This window comes from Camelus ferus, chromosome 15 (assembly GCF_009834535.1).
Source record: "Camelus ferus isolate YT-003-E chromosome 15, BCGSAC_Cfer_1.0, whole genome shotgun sequence".
NCBI lineage: Eukaryota > Metazoa > Chordata > Mammalia > Artiodactyla > Camelidae > Camelus > Camelus ferus.
In genome coordinates this window covers 39,979,093-39,998,086 of record NC_045710.1, presented here as the reverse complement: position 1 = coordinate 39,998,086, position 18,994 = coordinate 39,979,093, and the positions used below count along the sequence as shown (strand labels likewise).

General features: G+C 33.6%; 1 protein-coding gene across 10 annotated transcripts in view; it reads left to right on the top strand.

Moving 5' to 3' along the window:
* Positions 1–18,994, top strand: part of CCDC88A (coiled-coil domain containing 88A) — a 104,968-nt gene that overhangs the window by 68,138 nt on the left and 17,836 nt on the right. For 8 of the 10 annotated variants that reach the window (XM_032497574.1, XM_006174456.3, XM_032497572.1 and 5 more), the window contains 7 exons: positions 1,071–1,212; positions 4,164–4,328; positions 7,928–8,089; positions 9,049–9,326; positions 9,550–9,693; positions 12,282–12,468; positions 16,448–16,593. In XM_032497574.1, the coding sequence (XP_032353465.1) occupies positions 1,071–1,212; positions 4,164–4,328; positions 7,928–8,089; positions 9,049–9,326; positions 9,550–9,693; positions 12,282–12,468; positions 16,448–16,593 (1,224 nt within the window). The remainder of the gene's footprint in view (positions 1–1,070; positions 1,213–4,163; positions 4,329–7,927; positions 8,090–9,048; positions 9,327–9,549; positions 9,694–12,281; positions 12,469–16,447; positions 16,594–18,994) is intronic. The other 2 variants (XM_006174455.3, XM_032497567.1) reach the window with 1 other exon arrangement.

Genomic DNA, 18,994 nt, shown 5'->3' with positions numbered 1-18,994 from the left:
TTAAAATCTGGTTGAACAAAAAAATAGATACATGGAGTATGTGTATGCACATTTGACTGTCCTTTATGATTGGATTATTGCATTCTGTTGATTCTTATTTTGTAGTTGGCTTTATTCCTTTGATAACTATTCAAGTTTAAAAAGCTAAAGCTCTAATCTGTTCTTAGAAACAATAATCAGTACATATATATAAACTGAAAAAAAGTGCAGTATACTGTATATATGTATTTACATGAAATACAATGTGTATGTGCAGTTGAACTGTAATAATTCTACCTAATAAAACTGAAAAAGAAAAAATAGATACATATAAGTTAATTACAGTAAAAGGCAGAATATGATAAAATTTCTCATATATATACTTTAGGTTTTTATTTGGTTTAGTCATCGGGGTTCTCAGGTATAAGAAATAGATTAATCCATAAGTCCTAGTTTATGATTCATCCTCAAAAACTGTGTTCATGAACTATCTTTTTTGTTAAAAAAAAAATTAAGACTAATATAAATATTCATGAGCCTACCCTTCAAAAAGATGACAAATACTGACACTCAAATCTGCCTTCCTCTTCCCGTTGTGTATATTTGTGTCTTTAGTATATCATTCTCTTTTTTAATATTCTGCAAGTACTCTGTACCCTGAAAACAAAGTTTTCAGTGAATTTTAAGTCTTAACTATTCATATATGTTTGTGTAAAAATGTTACACATTAATATCATAGACAAATACTTAATAATATGATAAATCTATCCACTTCCTCTTTCTGTAGATTCTTATTATACAACTAAGAGGAATATTTTGAGACTCAGATCTTCTAGATGCCTTTTTTGAATATTAATTTTTGCTTTTGACAACCTAGACTATAATCTGGAGCTCTCTTTTACTCAGTGAGTTTTTTGCTCATTACCAGGAATAGTTTAAAAGGGGAAGTGGGCAGTAAGAGAAGGATAATTTAATTTGAAAGACTATCTTATAAGATCTATTTATACTACCAGAGTCTGTGGTCATAAACTATCCTTAAAAAGAATTTTATGACCTTCAGTAATGAACTAATTATTTTAATACTTGGATAGTAGGTACAAACTTTTGGAATCAAAGTTAGAATCCACTCTAAAAAAGTCCCTTGAAATAAAAGAAGAAAAGATTGCTGCATTAGAAGCTCGACTGGAAGAATCAACAAACTATAACCAGCAATTGCGCCAGGAGCTTAAAACAGTAAGTAACTTCCTTGGAAAGCATTTCAGTTGTTAACTGTTTGGACAGAAAAGTGTAAAGTAGAAAATAAAAAGGCAATATGTGGGGAAGGGTATAGCTCAGTGGTAGAGTGCGTGCTTAGCATGCATGAGGTCCTGGGTTCAATCCCCAGTACCTCCATTAAATCAATCAATCAGTCAATCAAAGTACCCCCCCAAAAGGCAATGTAATTTTATTAATAATTTGTCTATTTCTTCCTGTTTCTTAAATTTGAGAGTATTAAACAGATTTTTGTCAGAGAGTCTATAACAAACTATTTTGTCTATGCACTATAATTTATTCTATCCTATTTCATGTGTGATTGTCCCCCATGCAGTTAGGGACATAACAGAATTGTGAGCATGGGATGGGAAAGAGGCAGGCATATTTCATTGGGAAAAGCTGTCAGTGTGGTACTTACACTTCACTGACACTCTTTTCCTATTGAGAATCCAGGCAAAAGTTTGATAGGCAAAGATACGGATGTGAGGATACAAGTCAAGGGAAATAGTATGTGTGGTGTAAGAAAGCACTCAGTCTCATAAATTTGAGGTCTTTTCTAGGTCTGTTTTCTTGTGATATTTGGAATTATTCAATGAAGTATGTGAAGTAGGGGCAGCTGTCTTTTTCCCCCACATGAATAAATTAAAATTGAAGGGGATTGCCCATTCCATAGGGTTAGTGTTTAGTAGATTGGTAGAATCGTGTTATGATTTATTCTTCCTTTTAGCATCTCTGTAGTTACACCCAGAGTGATTTTATAGTCAAACATTCAGACTAACAGATTTCCTAAGGGCCACGTTTAGAACCATTTGATTAGGAACACTATAGAAAATATAAGTTGATATTTATGTAATATAGTAGGTCACTATCAGGTGTTCCTCTTCACATAATTGTCTGAGAGTCATCCTCTCACCAGATGACAGTTCAGGTGCAAGAAGACAAAATTCACATTGAGTATGCTGGGGAGCTGCCCTGGCTTTGAGGCTTCATGTTCCACAACAGTCATCATCTCTTGCAACCACTCCAAAGGCATGGATTTAAGATCTTCACAATCTTAAGATCTTAAGATTTAAGAGGGGGGAGGGTATAGCTCAGTGATAGAGCACATGCTTAGCATGCACAAAGTCCTAGGTTCAATCCCCAGTACCTCCATTATTTGTTTGTTTGTTTAATATAAATAATTTATTTAAAATAAATAAATACTTCCCCCACCAAAAAAAAAAAAAAAGAAAAAGATTAAAGAGTTGCTGTACTCAGAGAAGTTCAAAGATAGAACTTCCTACTAGATATTTATAGTTCTCCCAGTACAACTGTAATTTACCAATCAAGGGTCTTTTTTCCCATAAGCAATCTTGCCTGGCAACATAGAACATTCCAGTTTTATTGGGTTTCCAGAGAAACAGCTACCCCAAGATGTAGTTTTCATGCAGAAAGGGGAAAAGGTTTTGTTTTCCATTTGCCCATACCATCACTGCTGCTGTTTGTCTCAGACATAAACATGGAACATACTTTGTTAGAGAAGAAATTCTAGAACTTTGCTTAGTTAACATAAAGAATTGTCCAAAAAATAAAGTAAAAATGTTTGCCCTATTAAGCAGTATCACTATGGTGCAAATAAAGTCAACTTCATGAAGCTACTAAGCCAGAAAGTCAATGGGTTTTGAGTATGGGTTGATAATATGTGTATTTCAAGTCTAAAAGATTCTGATTAATGATACATAAGGTAAAGGAACCATTTTTGAAACTTAGTTGTGAGAACAATGGGCTAACATGAGAAGTTTTGAGTTTTAGTCTCAGCTCCCCTTCTTAATAGTGACATATGTTTATAATCTTTATAAGCCTAGAAAAAAGATCCTGTGGGAAATTAATATAAAATAGGAGACTGGAAATAACGTCACTTGTCTGTTTTATTAGGGTGTTGAAAATTAAAAATGGAAAATCAGAATCCCAGAACAGCTATTAGATCACTTGCCAAGCTTTAAATTACATTCTGTCGTGGCATCTTTTTTCTTTAGTCTCACATCATTATTTTCTAATTCAGTAGTAGCAAAGGTTGAGCCATAAGCTTTGTTGAGGTTGCATTAGACACTGAATTATTTTGAGCATTTTTTTCCTGCCTTAATAGAAAGTTTGGAGTTAATTTAGAAATTTATGATAATTGTTTCCTAGGATAAACTAGCAATTTGAGGTAAGTATAATAATAATCCATTTAAATTGAAGAGAGCAGTTAAGTTAATCAGTAAAATCTGCTAATGTAGGATGATGACCAAGTTGTTAGTTTTGAGTTGACTCACTTAAAGTAGGATTTGGTTGTAATCACACCAGAAACCCTGGCTAAGATACATCTTTGGATCACTGTTCATAAAATGAATTAAAGTAATTATATATGGATCAAGATTTGAAAAAAGAAGTCATTTATTTATTAACATAGATCATTCTGGGCAACATATCCTTCCTAGAAGACAAGACATATATAGATACTTCCTCAACTTTAGGTGTCTTTTTAAGAGGAATTATTACATGTGTCAAGTCTTTATTTGTTCTTTACATGGGAATCTTTGAAAATTCTGTATCAGCTATAGATAGCTCTAAAAACAGTTGCTAGTATTTAGCAACTTGTCTATGTCCAGTTAATCTAGTCTTCAGTGGCATTTTCATCATAAACAATAGGATCTGTAATTACAAAATATATTGTAGGAATATGGCACATAAGGGGAGCATATTTAATGTTTCTAAAGGAGAAGATTTGCATTTTATAAAGCATAAAGTGTGATCATGATAGCAATGATAATTGTACATATTGTTTATCACATTTTAAAATAAAGTGTCTCTCACATTCATCAGACCATTGTAGAGTCTAATTAATTGTGATAAATATAACCTTGGAGGTAATTTTTCTCCCCATTAAAATATTTTAAATAAAATTTTAGGTGAAAAAAAATTATGAAGCTCTTAAACAGAGACAAGATGAGGAAAGGATGGTACAGAGTTCTCCTCCAACTTCTGGTGAAGATAACAAATGGGAGCGAGAAAGTCAAGAAACTACTAGAGAGCTTCTTAAAGTTAAAGACAGATTAATTGAAGTAGAAAGAAATGTAAGTATTTTAGTAGGAATAAGGCTTTTTAGAAGTAAAGGATCATTGAGTTTATAAAACTCAGAAAATGTATCTGATCTGGTTTTATAGCTTTGATCATTTCATACTTTAACTGATTTATTTTATAATATGTAAAAAGACAAAAAACTAATAATTTAATATGCGTTTCTTTATCACCCTTGTGTAAGTCCAACAGCAAGCTTTGTCAGCCCTATCTTGTAAATATAACCCACACTCGTCTACTTCTCCCCATTTCTGCTGCTGCCACTCTTAAGTTACCATCGTCTTTCATCTGGACTATTTAGAGTATCCTCCTAACTGGTCTGCCCCCTTTCACTCCTGACCCAATCTGACCCATTCTCAATGCAGTAACCTAGAGTAAATTTTTAAAACATAACTCAATTCACATTACTTTCCTACTTAAAAACTTCAGTGGCTCCCCATTTCATTTAGAATAAAATCCAGACTCTTTACTGTATCCATGAGATCCTTCTTGACATTTCCCTGTCTCTATCTCTGACCTTATGCCATATTACTCTTCTACACATCATGTTTATTAATCTGGGGATATTATTATCTGTTAATATTGGGAAAACATGGAACAGAGCCTGGCATATAATAAGTAAATTAATTCTGGTCATAGTGGTCTTTTGTGTTTGCCCCTATCTCAGGGCCTTTCTGTTTGCTTCCCCTACCTGGAACACGTGGCTGGCCTCCCTTAGCATTCAAATCTCATGTTACATAACTCCTGCAAGAGGTCTTTCCTGACCTCTTCTCTCGGTAAAGTAGCTGTCCCCAAACTAAACCATTCACCATCACACCACTGCCTTGTTTAGTTTCTTCATAGCTTCTTTCACTGGAAAAATTATTTATTCATTTATTTATTGTCTACTGAAAACAAGCTCCTTGGAAGCAAGTAGCTTGTCTTTTGTTTACAGCACTATGCCTTCAGTATGTAGAACAATGCTTGGTAGATAGCAGGTACTTAATAAATGTTTGCTGAATGAGTTTAGTAAATATTTGACAGTAGACGATTTTCAAATGAATTCAGCAACCATTTATCCTTCAAAGATGAATGAGCTTAAGGAACTTACGTGGTAACAAGTAAAATAGTTGTGATTGTTATTATTGTATTTTAAGTTAATATTAATTGAAAACTTTAAGCCATGAAGCCAGAAATTAATCTCCTACACTACGGATTCCTGCTTTCTTAGCCAAAAATAATCACTGTAAACAGTTTATTTTTCCAGAAAATGTTTGTGATTTATCTGTGTGTAGAAATGTATTTCTTTTACAGATTCACACTTGTGGGATCTTAATTACATTTTTCAATTATATTATCTTAGAGATCTATTTTAGCAGATACAGATCTATGTAGTTTTGTTTGATGACCACATATTATTCCATAGTGTGCATGTTAACCATGATTTATTTAAATAAATCTTAAATCAGTGGAAATTTATGTTCAGATTTTGCTGCAGTGAAAATCCATATATAACGTGTCCATAAGGTAGTAAATTGCTGACAGTAGAACTGATAGGCCAAAGGGTTTCCATATATACATATTTCTGTGTGTGTGTTTAATTTTAGTTGATATCATTATATTAGCCTTTCAAAGAAACATCAATCTTCAGTCCCACTAATTAGAGTACCTATTTTTGCTGATTAACATTGGGTATGACCAGCCTTTTAATTTTTATTAAAATGATAGGAGAAAGTGTTTTAATTTGTATATTTTAAATTGTTAGCTGTTTTTCATCTTTTTATATATTTATCAGCTATATATGAATACCTGTGTTTAGTTATTCGCAATATATATTTATATATATACACACATACACATACATACATATATACACACACACACACGTATATATGTATATAAACACACATATGTGTATATTTCAATCCTTTGGATTAATAATTACATTTCAGAAGAATTGGCATATAAAGTTGTTTAAGATAAATCTCTTTTCTCATTAATTTCTGTATGAAGTTCTATGGGGGAGAAAAAATTACTTGGTTCTCATATTTTAGCTATTTTAGATAATGGGTTTATAAAGATGGCTACCCTACATTAGGCTGGTAATTTTTGTGCATTTGTCAGTAAATATATTTGCTAACCTCATATTTTTCAATTGTAAACTATTTCCTGCTCTGAGATACCCTTTCTACTCTCAGTTGTCTCTTCTATTCATTATAGACTATAGGAACTTATCTTATTCCTGAAGATACCCAGACTCATCATTAGAGTTTGTACATTCTGTTTACTAAAGAGCTGAACTATAATAGTGCTTAACATATGTAAGTGAAAAATGGTTCACCTCTTTGGTGTGTCAAGATGGTATATAAATACCTCAGTAGTCCATAATTATTTTTGCATGTAATTTCTTTAATCCTTTGTATTTGATCAAATGATCAAAAGGCAAGTAATACACTATCAGTACTTATTTTAAAGCGTTTTTCTTCCTCAGCTTTGATTTTATGGTATAAAATATAGGTTGAATCATGACTTGCCTTTTATACAGTGACATGTAGTATATATAACTTAAAAGCCTATAAAGTGAATGTTGTCTTTGTCCCATAATGTAGATATGATAAAAGTGATCTGTTGTGGTTCAGTTGTAACTTTTTTTGCATATTGCAACTATATATAAATTCTGGCCTTATTGTATATTGAAGTTTTATTTTGGTTTTCTAGGGGGTTCTTCCTTTATACTTTTTGATGCTAAATTTTTTATGAAATGTTATTTAGAAATAATCCTGAAAATGTAATATCCATAACAAACATTTTAATATCTGTCACATTAAATGTAATGATCTATAATTTGCATAGTAATTCAACTGTTTAACTATAAAATTGAAATGTGGCCATGTATACTGGAAAAATTGAAAATAATGTGTTTTTTTTGGATTTTCTCCAGAAGTCCTATAGATGGAATAAAGTTTTAGTCAGTGTTTTATACCATGAAAAAAATCACTAAAGAAAATATGTAACATCTGTTATGTCTATTATGGACTGAATTTTTTAAACAGATGGTTAGATTGTTCCTGCTTCTCTTCCAAATATTTGTGTCTATAAAATACTTAATATTTAAGTTTTGCTGCTACTCCTGGGACCACCACACATATAATATGTATATATACACCTACATCACATGTACATACCTACATGTATGTATATTGCCTTTGGGCAGTTAGAAAATGTACACTGCATTGGCTAGACACATAGCCCCATGCCCTCTGGACACTTGAACAGCATAAAAACCATACAGTTGACAATCCCATTCTAGTTTTTTGTGTCAAATACATTTAGAATGGATATGTTATTTTTCAGACATTATAGAGCAGACAGGACAGAGGCACGTTAGTAAATTAAGGTTTTAGTAATATTACTTTCTTTTCCTTAGGTTAAATATCTTTTTACAATTTGGGATGGGGGAGAAATGTTTTGTCTTTTCTCTTTTAAGATTGTTGGTATATTTTTGGATTATAATGGTAATATATGGTAATAAATACTTGTACAACATTCTGGTATCTGTTAAACAGAAATATATTTGATACTGCTTTTGTTTTTAATATGTGTTTTATTTATTAAGAATGCTACACTGCAAGCAGAGAAGCAAGCATTGAAAACTCAGCTGAAGCAACTTGAGACCCAGAACAATAATTTGCAGGCTCAAATTCTTGCACTTCAGAGGCAGACAGTGTCGTTACAAGAGCAGAATACTACTCTTCAAACACAGAATGCCAAGCTTCAGGTAGAAATGTAATATTATGAGGTTATGCAACCAAACTCTTGAATTATGCTGTTATGCTATCAAAATAAGGATGACTAGACATGGTAACATTGTTGCTTAGTGAGTGAATTTAACAATTAGTTTAAGAAGCTGCTATGCCAAATTTTCAGATATCAGTGTTTTTTAAAAGTCAGAGCCTCTAAATTAATAAATTCCTTCAACAAATGAAAAAATAAAGATAATTTTAGTTATATTTACTTTATTGCCAGTTCAACAAGTTGATTATAATTAATCAGTTAGAAACTCTTGTTTTAAGACCATGATTGCAAGATACCCATCAGTTATTGGAAAACAGCGCAGCGTGAGAGTTTTGTCTTTAGACTTGTCCTTAGTTCAAAGGAGCCATCTTACACTTAACACTGCCAGTGTCTTTTCAGATAGAATAGTCAGGTAGGAGAAAGTGCAACTCTGAAACCTCTTTAAAAAGCTGGGAAAAGAAGTTGCCTCTCTGATGCTAAAAGTTCTCTCTATAGTTCTTTTCCAAACAATAAAGCAAATACTAATTTAATTTAGACTCGAGAAAATTTCCAATTGAATTTCACAAGTAATTTTTTAGTTCTATCAACTCTAAACTTCTAGGAAATTATAAACTGGCATTTTCAGTTCTGTACCTTTTATGGAGTTGTTGCTAATCATCTTCATTTAAAATAATTCAACCCAAAACATATATATGATATATATCTTACACTGTGTATGTCTCATAATATATGTATTATGAGGTGTATATAACACCTACCAAAAATAAAAAATTAATGGTAGCCTTATTCTTTAGGATGCTAAAAATTCAGATATTCTTTGTATAATATGAATATATCTGCTGTGATTTATTTAGCACTTGCTAAAGTTAACATCTTTTATTTTAAAAGAAAGAACAATATAAGCTATTTTTCTTATGTCTAATACAATATACATTCTTACAGGTTGAAAATTCCACCCTTAATTCCCAGAGTACCTCACTTATGAACCAGAATGCACAACTCCTAATCCAGCAGTCTTCCTTAGAAAATGAAAATGAATCTGTAATCAAAGAGCGAGAAGACCTGAAATCTCTCTATGACTCTCTGATCAAAGATCATGAAAAGCTAGAACTTTTACATGAACGGCAGGCTTCAGAGTATGAGTCTCTCATTGCTAAACATGGAACTCTAAAGTCTGCTCACAAAAATCTTGAAGTGGAACATAAAGACCTTGAGGACCGGTAATTTATTATCTTTTCTTATGTTATTAATTTAAAACCAGTTTTATTTGGGTAATATAATAAATTTTATGTATGAACAGATCTGAGATAGTTTATGTAGGAAGTTTATATGAATTAACATGTTTTATGTGATTACTTAATAAATGACTCCCATTTCCTTTATTTCTAAAATTTTTTTTTCTAAGGAAATATAAACCAAATACATAACTTTTTTTTTTTCCAGTTACAATCAGTTACTAAAACAGAAAGGACAATTGGAAGATTTGGAAAAAACGCTGAAAGTAGAACAGGAAAAAATGCTGCTTAAAAACAAAAACCATGAGACTGTGGCTGCCGAATACAAGAAACTTTGTGGTGAAAATGATAGGTAATAAATATTTATATATTTTAGTTTTATATTATTCATTATATCCAAAGTGTATATTGCCCCTTTGTGGTACCATTCATAACTTAGAATTTTTTTGAAAAGACCCCAGACCTGTAAGTAAATTACCCAGCAAAATCATGTAGCTAGTTATAGAATCACTCAGACAAAAACCTGAATGTCCTGTTTTCTCTTGTTGTTTCTCTCTTGATTTATTCAACTAATTAAGTTTTTAAGTCACTTTATATAACAAAATTTGTGTACGTTGTTAGTCTTTTGAAGTTGCTACAAGTGAACAGTCTCATGATTTCCTAGCTGATTGATTTATACTTTTATTTTTGACTTAGGTATTAATGGTCTCATATTGCTATAGGGTAACTTTTTAAAATTTGAAGCCTTGGAAAGATCAAAACTTACTAACTGGTAATCAGCCTACTTCATGAGGATATATTTTCAAAAAATTTTTAGAAACCTTTGAAAAATGTAAACAGCCTAAAAACATTTGTATTGCATTTACATTGCCATAGCTGAAGTGCTGAAAGACAGCACACAAAATTTAAATGGGGATCATTCATTGAGTATTTGTCCTATTATGAATATGATACGTTCCGTTTTTAGAATTAAACATCTATTTCTTTTCCTTCCCCCAAAAACCTCCCTAAGCTTCTAGAGCCATTTTCATTTGTATGCTCAATAGTTTTTAATACAGTAATTGTTACAACTAGAAATTCTGTGCTGAGCGATTTGAACTTTAACAGTCTCAACAGCAGGCTAGGATCAAAGAGGTTGTATTTGTGCAGTATAAATAATAGAAGACCAAATTGTGACAAGTTATAGGATAGTTACAGGACAGGGTTTTTATTACATACATAACATTGCCAGATGCATTTACTGTGGAATTCCCATCTTGAACCTAACCTTTTTCCGCTGCTGGGATTCAAACCAAATTTGGACATTGGGAACTTGAGTAGATCTTCCAGAAATTTAATTGTATACATTACTGAGGAGTCTTCAGAGAAAAAACTTGGCCCAAATGTTAAGAAGAAATTGAACATGGTGAACTTGAACCAGAAGATTATGTAGACTTGGAAGGGAAGAATGGTCCTGAGTAGAGTATTTTCTGTCTCTCTAAGGTGTTCTTGCCCAGCTTTTATGCATTCGTGCCAGTGTTCTAAGGGAAGTAAAGACTTTTAAGTAAAATCTGAAAGAGCTCTTTCACAAATAAAAGCTATTTATGAAAACTTGTCAAACAAGCAATATCCACTCCTCTAGATAGCCTAAGTTTTAATCTTAGATAATGCCAAACCAAGAAAGTTTCTTACATGAGCAAGGTTGTCTTGCCTCTTTAGAGTTATGTTCACTGAATTGTGTGTTGGTGTTAATGTTCTCAGCTTTGAGGGACGGTGTAAAAAACTCTCCTAAAGAGCTGATTTTAGTATTTGCCGTTGAGATGCTATTGAGAACATTATTTATTATATCTCTATATCCCACACCCCATGAAGCATCAGTAGGAAAATCTTTGATCTCCATCGGTATTGATATACTATGTTGCTGTCTGTATGTGTCAGTGAGGTTTGACCAACTGTTAAATTCAGGCATGTATTCATTCCTAGATTCAACCTATTTATGGAGCATTTACTGTTTGTTTTGATCTTGCCATTTTATTGTTTTTCACCAAGTCTTGATTTTTAGAATGTTTATTTTATTACTTATAATTCTTGTAAATTGATTCAAATTCTTTGTCAAGTGAGTTGAAGTAAATTATTGGATGTTCTGAGAAAATCCCGTACTGGGCAAAAGTTTGCTTTGTTTGGCTGCCTCCTCCTTTTCTGGGTTCCTGATCTTAATGCCATTAGGTGAAGGTTGGTAAACTACAGACAGCTCAGCAGGCCAGATCCAGCCTGCAGCCTGTTTTGGTACAGCTCCGAAACAAAGAACAACTTTTACATTTTGAAAGGTGGTTTAGGAAAAACGAAAAGAAGAATGTGCTCTAGATTGCATGCAACCTACAAAGCCTGAAGTATCTATTCTGGTCCTTTACAGAAAGAATTTACTGATCTCCCTTTTAAAGGTCAGTGGACCTTGTTCTAAAGGTATAATAGTAGAAAGAAACAAAAGGCTATCATTTGGGTTTTTTAAAAAAATCAAAAACTTATCATTAATAACTGAAGACTACATAACTATGAATAATTTACCACAACTGCAGAAATCTCAATAACTAAAATTTTCATCTAAGCGTGTATCTCTCAGTTATCTGACAATAGATTGATAGATTACTATGTCTCATACTAGATTGATTAATTCACTTGATCTGATTTTTCTTTAGTTTTCCTGTTAAATTTTAGAATCTTTGAATTCTCTAGGTTAATCAAAACTGGATTGGTAATTTCCTGTTTTGTTTTTTAAACATTTTCTATTAAAAACTTGTCATCTAGTTTTTACAGACTAGAAACTGATTCTTGGTAAGTTTAGTCACTGGCAAAAGAATCTTACATTTTCTAAGTATGTCTGAATGTGATTTACAGCGTTTTCACATTGTATAAATCACAGTGAAAGCTATTAAGAGAATCTAATGTGATTTCTAATTATAGGTTGAATCATACATATAATCAGCTTTTAAAAGAGACTGAAGTTTTACAAACTGACCATAAAAACTTGAAAAGTCTTCTAAATAATTCCAAACTGGAACAAACAAGATTAGAAGCTGAATTTTCAAAGTTAAAGGAGCAATACCAGCAGCTGGACATCACATCCACTAAGCTAAATAACCAGTGTGAGGTAAGCTTTAACAAGGTTAGTCGCTGTTCGCTGCCTTTAGGCATCATTGCCTAAAAAGTAAATAATCAGATTATAATGACAATAGCAGTGTATGTTTAGTATTTCTAAGAGAATTGGTCAGGGATAATTGAAATTCACAAGTAATTCAGAAAAACTTTCTTTATGATTAATTTCAACTTTTACTATCAGTTTAAACTTATATGTTCAGATACTTTGAAAATTTTTATCCTTGTTTAATGAAAAAAATGTTTACTGACCACCTGGCATGCATTGGTAAACCATAAAGGTAAAAACTTCATCCCCTGTGGAGCTTATATTCTGGTGGAAAGAAATAGACAATAAACATAACAAGTAAGTTTCAGTGTTTTGTTACATATGGCTGTATAGCAGTTTACCCCAAACATAGTGGTATAAAACAACCACTTATGCTCACAGATTTTGTGGTTCACAATTTGAACAGGGACAGTGGGGCCAGTTTATTTCTGTTCCGCTTCCCGATTGGCCCTCAGCTGGAAGACTGAAAGGCTGAGTGCATGTTTGGTGGCTGATGCTGGCTGTCAGCTGTAGGCCATCAGTTTTCTCTTCACGTAGTCTCTCCCCATAGACTGATTTGGGTTTTCTCACAATATGGTGAGAACCAAACAGAAGCCATCTCTACTCTAATGATCAAGCCTCAGAAGTCATACAGCATCATTTCCCCTGCATTCTACTCGTTGAGCAAGTCAAAGTCCCATCCAGGTTCAAGGAAGAGAGAAATAGATTCAGTCTCTTGATGGAGAATGGCATGATTCTGGAAGGCTACATGGACTGCAAATACTGTTGTAACCATTTTGAAAATTAGTCTGCAGCATATGGTATGTTAAAAGATAAGTTATATACAAGTAAAAATGGAGTAGGGTAAAGGGGAATAAGGACTGCTAGGGTGGGTGAGAGAATGTAGATTGAAACTGTAACTAGACATGATTGAAAAAAGATTTGAAGGAGATTAGTGTATTATTATGTGGATATCTGGGGAAAGAATATTCCAGGCCACCAGCTGATGCAGTGACCATAAGGCCAGGGGAACCCTGGTGTGTTTGAGGAACACTCAAGGAAGCTAGTGTGCCTGGAGTGGAATGAGACAGGGGGAGTAGCAGGAGATGCGCTCAGAGATAAGCCTGTGCCAGATGTGTTGCCTTATAGGCCATTGTAAAGCACTTTTCTGAATAAAACATGGGAGCCATTAGAGGGTTTTGAACAGAAATGACATCTGCCTTATGTGTGCAGTTTTATTCTTAACATCATTCCATGCCTTTCTCCATGATTATTTGATGCAGTGGTAAAAGTTTTGAAGTATAAAAAGGATCCTGAAAGCCTTAAATAATCCTTAAATTTTGTGATTAGTCCCTAAATCATTAAAGTTTGAATATAGCTTAACATTTCTTGGAACTTTTAGGAAACCAGCACTTAAGCAAACCCTTAAGTAGAATTAGGAATAGACTGTCAGAAAAGTAATATTTAAAGGCTTTTTGTCTGAAATTATAAACCAACAGAAAGGAAAATTAGTTTGAAATCATATATATTTAATTACCCAACAAAGTTCAGAAAGTATAGAACATTCATTCTGCCTGTGATTTATAATAAGTCTAAATAAAATATAATTGAGTTAATGGATTACAAAATGGTACGTTGAGGAACATGACCGATCAACTCCAGAAATAATAAGATTGGACAAAACTATCAAAAATAACAATTTTAGGACTCTGGAATTCAAGCAAAGACATACAACAAATTGAGAAGCATTTATTAAAGAAAAACTACTCAACTTTGGATAGGACTGTGGTTGTCTGAGACATTTTATCATGTGACTTCTCCCATTCTTAGTCCCTCCCCTTTTTCCAATACCTGGTAGTTCAGGTGAGGGGCAAGCCATGAAAACCAGCAACTCTGCTACTGGGGGGGACTGGCTTGATTGCAGCAAAGAACAGAAGAGTCTCACACCCAGGAAGGTTGTCAAAGGCCAACTCTCAGATACCTGAATATTGGATGGGGCAAGTAATTATACCAGCAAACTAGTCAGAAATTTAACTGGGAGATCCGAAGAATGAGACAGCCAGCCATAATGAATCTTGATAAGGCCCTTCATGTTGCTGGTAGTCTAAAGGCTACTCAGGAGAGATCAGAAAGGGCCCTAGCTACCTACTTATCCGGGGCTAATTCTCCTAACTTGAGTCAAATGCTAACTTTTGGCTAAGGGCGAAGTCATTATGATTTGAAGGGAGTGTAAAAATGAATCCACAGTGTAGGAGGTTGAAATAGTAGTTAATCTTTGTAGGGATGGGTGGTAGTTGGAAGAGAGCATGACAAGTGTTTCTGGAATACAAATGTGCTGTTTCTTGATCTGGATGCTGGTTTCACACATGTTCACTTTGTGATAATTGAGCTGTATATACACTTAAAATTTGTTTCCTGTGTATATGTTTTATCAGTTGTCTGTTGACACAGTAATGCTATGTAACAGTGTCAACAATCATAGAACCTCAGTGGTAAGGGACAGTAAACATATATTTTTGCTCATGAGTCTATGAGTTGGCTGAGCAGATGTGCTGACCTGCATTGATGTGTAGGCCAAGATTAGTTGATCTTAGTAGGGCTTGCTCCTGTATCTGCAACTAGCCAGTACATACCCTGAGAGCTGACTGGACTAGGGTGACCCCAACTGGTATAATTTCTCTGTGCCATGTGGTCTCTCATTCTCCAGTAGGATTCCAAGAGACTGAGTGGCACCACATAAGCCTCTTGAGGCCTAGACTTGGAACTGTCACACCATCACTTCCACCTCCTTCTCTTGGCCAAAGGTGTACCAAATTCAAGAGGGGAAGTAGATTCCACTTCTTGATAGGAAAAGTGAGAAGTCACAGCACAAGAGAATATAGGGAGGAAAACTGTATTCAGTTTTTTTTGCAGTGGATCTACCACATATGTTATATTTCAATTTAACAATATATAGATAAAACAAATATAGCACAGTATTAACAGTTGTTAGATCTAGATGGCTGTTTATGGATATTAATACCTGCGTTTTTCTACCTTCTGAGAATTTTTGAAATTTGGGGGGGGGGATGGAGGAGGGGAGAAGGGGTTGTTACTGGCATTTTTTTAAAATACAGATCTCTGGGCTCTACTTCAGACCTGCTGAATTCAAATGCTAGAACCCAGACATCTACATTTTAAAAATGTATTCTACAAGTGATGCTAAATTTTGAGAATTAAAACTTTGGGCTTTCTGAGTTCTACTGGAATCTCTGGTCTAACTAAGGCATCCTTCTAAGTTCTGCTGACTGCAGAGAAGAAGCAGCTCAATGATGCTAGCAGCCCAGCTACCAGTAATAATCAGTAGTAATACCACCCATTGATAAGATTACTTGACTCCCTTGGATCAAGCCATAAAAATTATACACAAACTTTTAAGGTTCCTTGAAAACAGTGGTTGGGGGAAGAATGAGGTCTATGAAGTACCTACTGTGTGCCATAGGTAAGACACCAGGTACTTTACATATATTATTTAATCCTTGCAACAGTCTTGGCGGGGGTGGGAGTTGTTATCCTCAATTTGTAGATGGGGCCATTAAAGCTCAAAGAATTACTAACTTGTTTAGCATTTCATAGCTTGCTTAAACAGAAGTCCAGAGATACAAATCTAGCTTTGGGCTCTAAGTTAAAGTTTTGAAGAAAGAAGTGTTTTTGGAACTAGATAATTTATTATGTGTTAAACCCAACGTCTGTGAGAATTAAGAAAATATGTATGTCCAGCACATAATCCAGTATTTTAGCTGTCATTATTACTAAATAATCACTCATGTTCTAATCAAAGTAAAACTATCTAATTGTTCAAATAGCAGAAGACTTAAGTCTTTGTGAAGTTAAGTTGCTAAGTCTTTGTGAAAATGTTAAACGTAAATGTTGATATTTTAAAAAATAAATGTTTGTGTTTAAACAGTTGCTAAGCCAACTTAAAGGAAATTTAGAAGAAGAAAATCGACATCTACTAGATCAAATTCAGACACTAATGCTACAGAACAGAACACTATTGGAGCAGAATATGGAAAGCAAGGATCTTTTTCATGTTGAACAAAGACAGTACATGTAGGTACCAAATAATTTTGCACTCCAAAATATCAGTCATGATTTTATCATTGCTATATCTGGTGGCAGAGTAAACAATGCTAATTTTTCTTAATTTTTGGCATTATTATTTCAAATTACATTTTTTGAATGCTTATGTTCTGGGCATAATAACCAGAAATACTAACATGAAAACACATGAGTCCTGCTCTTAATAAACTATTAATATAAGCAAGAAATACAAGTGTTTGCTATAATGGAGGTATGTATAGGAAGCCATAGAAATACAGCAAATAGAAGGGAAGGAGTATCTTAGGTAGACTTCCTGAAGATGGAAGCTTGAGCTGAGAGTTAAAGGTTCAGTAGGAGTTCACCTGAGGAGTCACACGAAGCCAAGAGAGGAGCAAATGCAAAAATATGGGCATATGATGAAAGTGTATTATTATTATAATATAAGGTCTAAAAATTAATTCTTCTTGCTAGAGCAAAATTGAGGAAGAAGGAGTAGCAGAGAAGTGGCTAAACACTCAGGGGTCACTTTACAAAGGTTTTTCTATGCCATACAAGGATTGCTGAAAAATTTGAGCAGGGAGAAATGTGATCAGATTTGTTGTTGGTTGTTTTTTTTTTTTTTTTTTTTTTTTTTTTTAAACACTGATGACATTAGAGTATGCATTGGAGATTCTGAGACTAGAGACAAGGAGTAAGTTTTAAGAAGGTTGTTGCAATACTCTAGTGAAACTAATTCACAAGCAGTGGTAGCTGAGATCAAATACAAGAGAAATGTGAGAGAGAGAATTGACAGGGCTTAATTGTTAGTAAATTGTATCTTTGTTGAGAGTGGAGGAATCTGGTAAAATAAGAGGTTTTGGCCTGGGAAGCTCAGTGGATGACCTTTTATTACACTATGATTCACCTTTACTAAATTCTTCTCTTCCTCTTGTTCCCTAAATGAGAAGCTCTGTCGTATAATAGAAACATGTTGAAATCAGACAGCTCTTAATTTAAATCCCAATTCTTCCAATCACTAGTTATATGACTGTAGGTGAGTTACCTCATTTCTTTGATCTTTGGTTTCTTTTTCTCTAAAACAGAGATACAACACCTACTTCCAGGACTATCCTAAGGAAATGAAATAATGAATAAATGAAATAATATGTGACTTTCAGACATGTACATAATGGTGAACCCCATGGCACATACGAAACCAGGATACACCATACATTTTTTTGAAGTATCAATTTTATTATAAAACCTGGGGCAGGGAACATTATTTTTATATTAATACACAGGAATATCATGATATACCTGTGCAGAAGGTAAAGTTTGCATGAACTTTTAAGGTAAATGTAAAGCTTCAGAGAAGTTTCACATTTGTGGCTGGCCAGTTTGGATCTTCAGTCCTTTCCACGACTACTTGTATGCCTTTACTCTCTGCCATAAGAGGTATTTTAGCTTAAGAAGCAGTGAGTGTTTCTAAAGCTCTTGGCATTTGAGTTTCCTGCTCTTTAAGCAGAGGCATTATCTAGCACTTTATCATGTTAATATTCTGACCCTTGATGAATAATCCATTTCCAAGGTTTCCTTGATTGTATCTATACCATTGGCTTATAAATATTAGTATCTATTCTGACTTTTTGTATTTAAATTTAGAATACCGATTTTATGTGTCAGACTCATTTCTAGCTGAATGCCTCTGTCACATGGTCCTAGCAGGAGTGACAGTGAATGGGTGGTACTGAGAATTTGGTGGTCCCTGATGATATTTAGAGGCCATGTGCTATTTGCACTGTGATACAACTAATGGCAACCTCTATTCACAAAGCATCTTCTTCCATAGAAACTCTCAAATCAGTTCCTCCTGTTTCCCGGCACCCCAATTTCTCTCTCCCATGAATTATACTACCCCATTAGCCTCCTGAATGTTTTCTTTGCCTCCATCCTTTCTGATATATCCTATTCCATTATTGAGTTAAGGTAGTTAAACATAGATTTCATGTCACTTTGTAATGAAACCTTCAGTATTTCTGCTGTTCAGCAAAATCTAAACCTGAAACTTCACTACTTACTCTCAGCTAAACTGTTTAATTTAGCATTCTTATTTTTTCTTTTCAGTGTATCTAATATGGCCTTTTTCTTCATGAGACTTTCTTTGGTCATCCAAGATAGAAATATTTATCCTTTTATAAGTTCCTATGATACTTCCACAGTACTTTTATTTTGGCATCCCTACTATCTTGGATTATAATAGTCATTTATGTATATATCTTCTCTCTCCTACCGTGCTCTTAACAGCTGGGCTACTTCTTACTCATCTTTATATACACCTCATGCACTCCTCATTGTAAATGATCACTAAATGTTTAATAAATAGTATTCTTTAGGATCACAGTTTAGATTCTTTAGATCATTTTACTTTTGT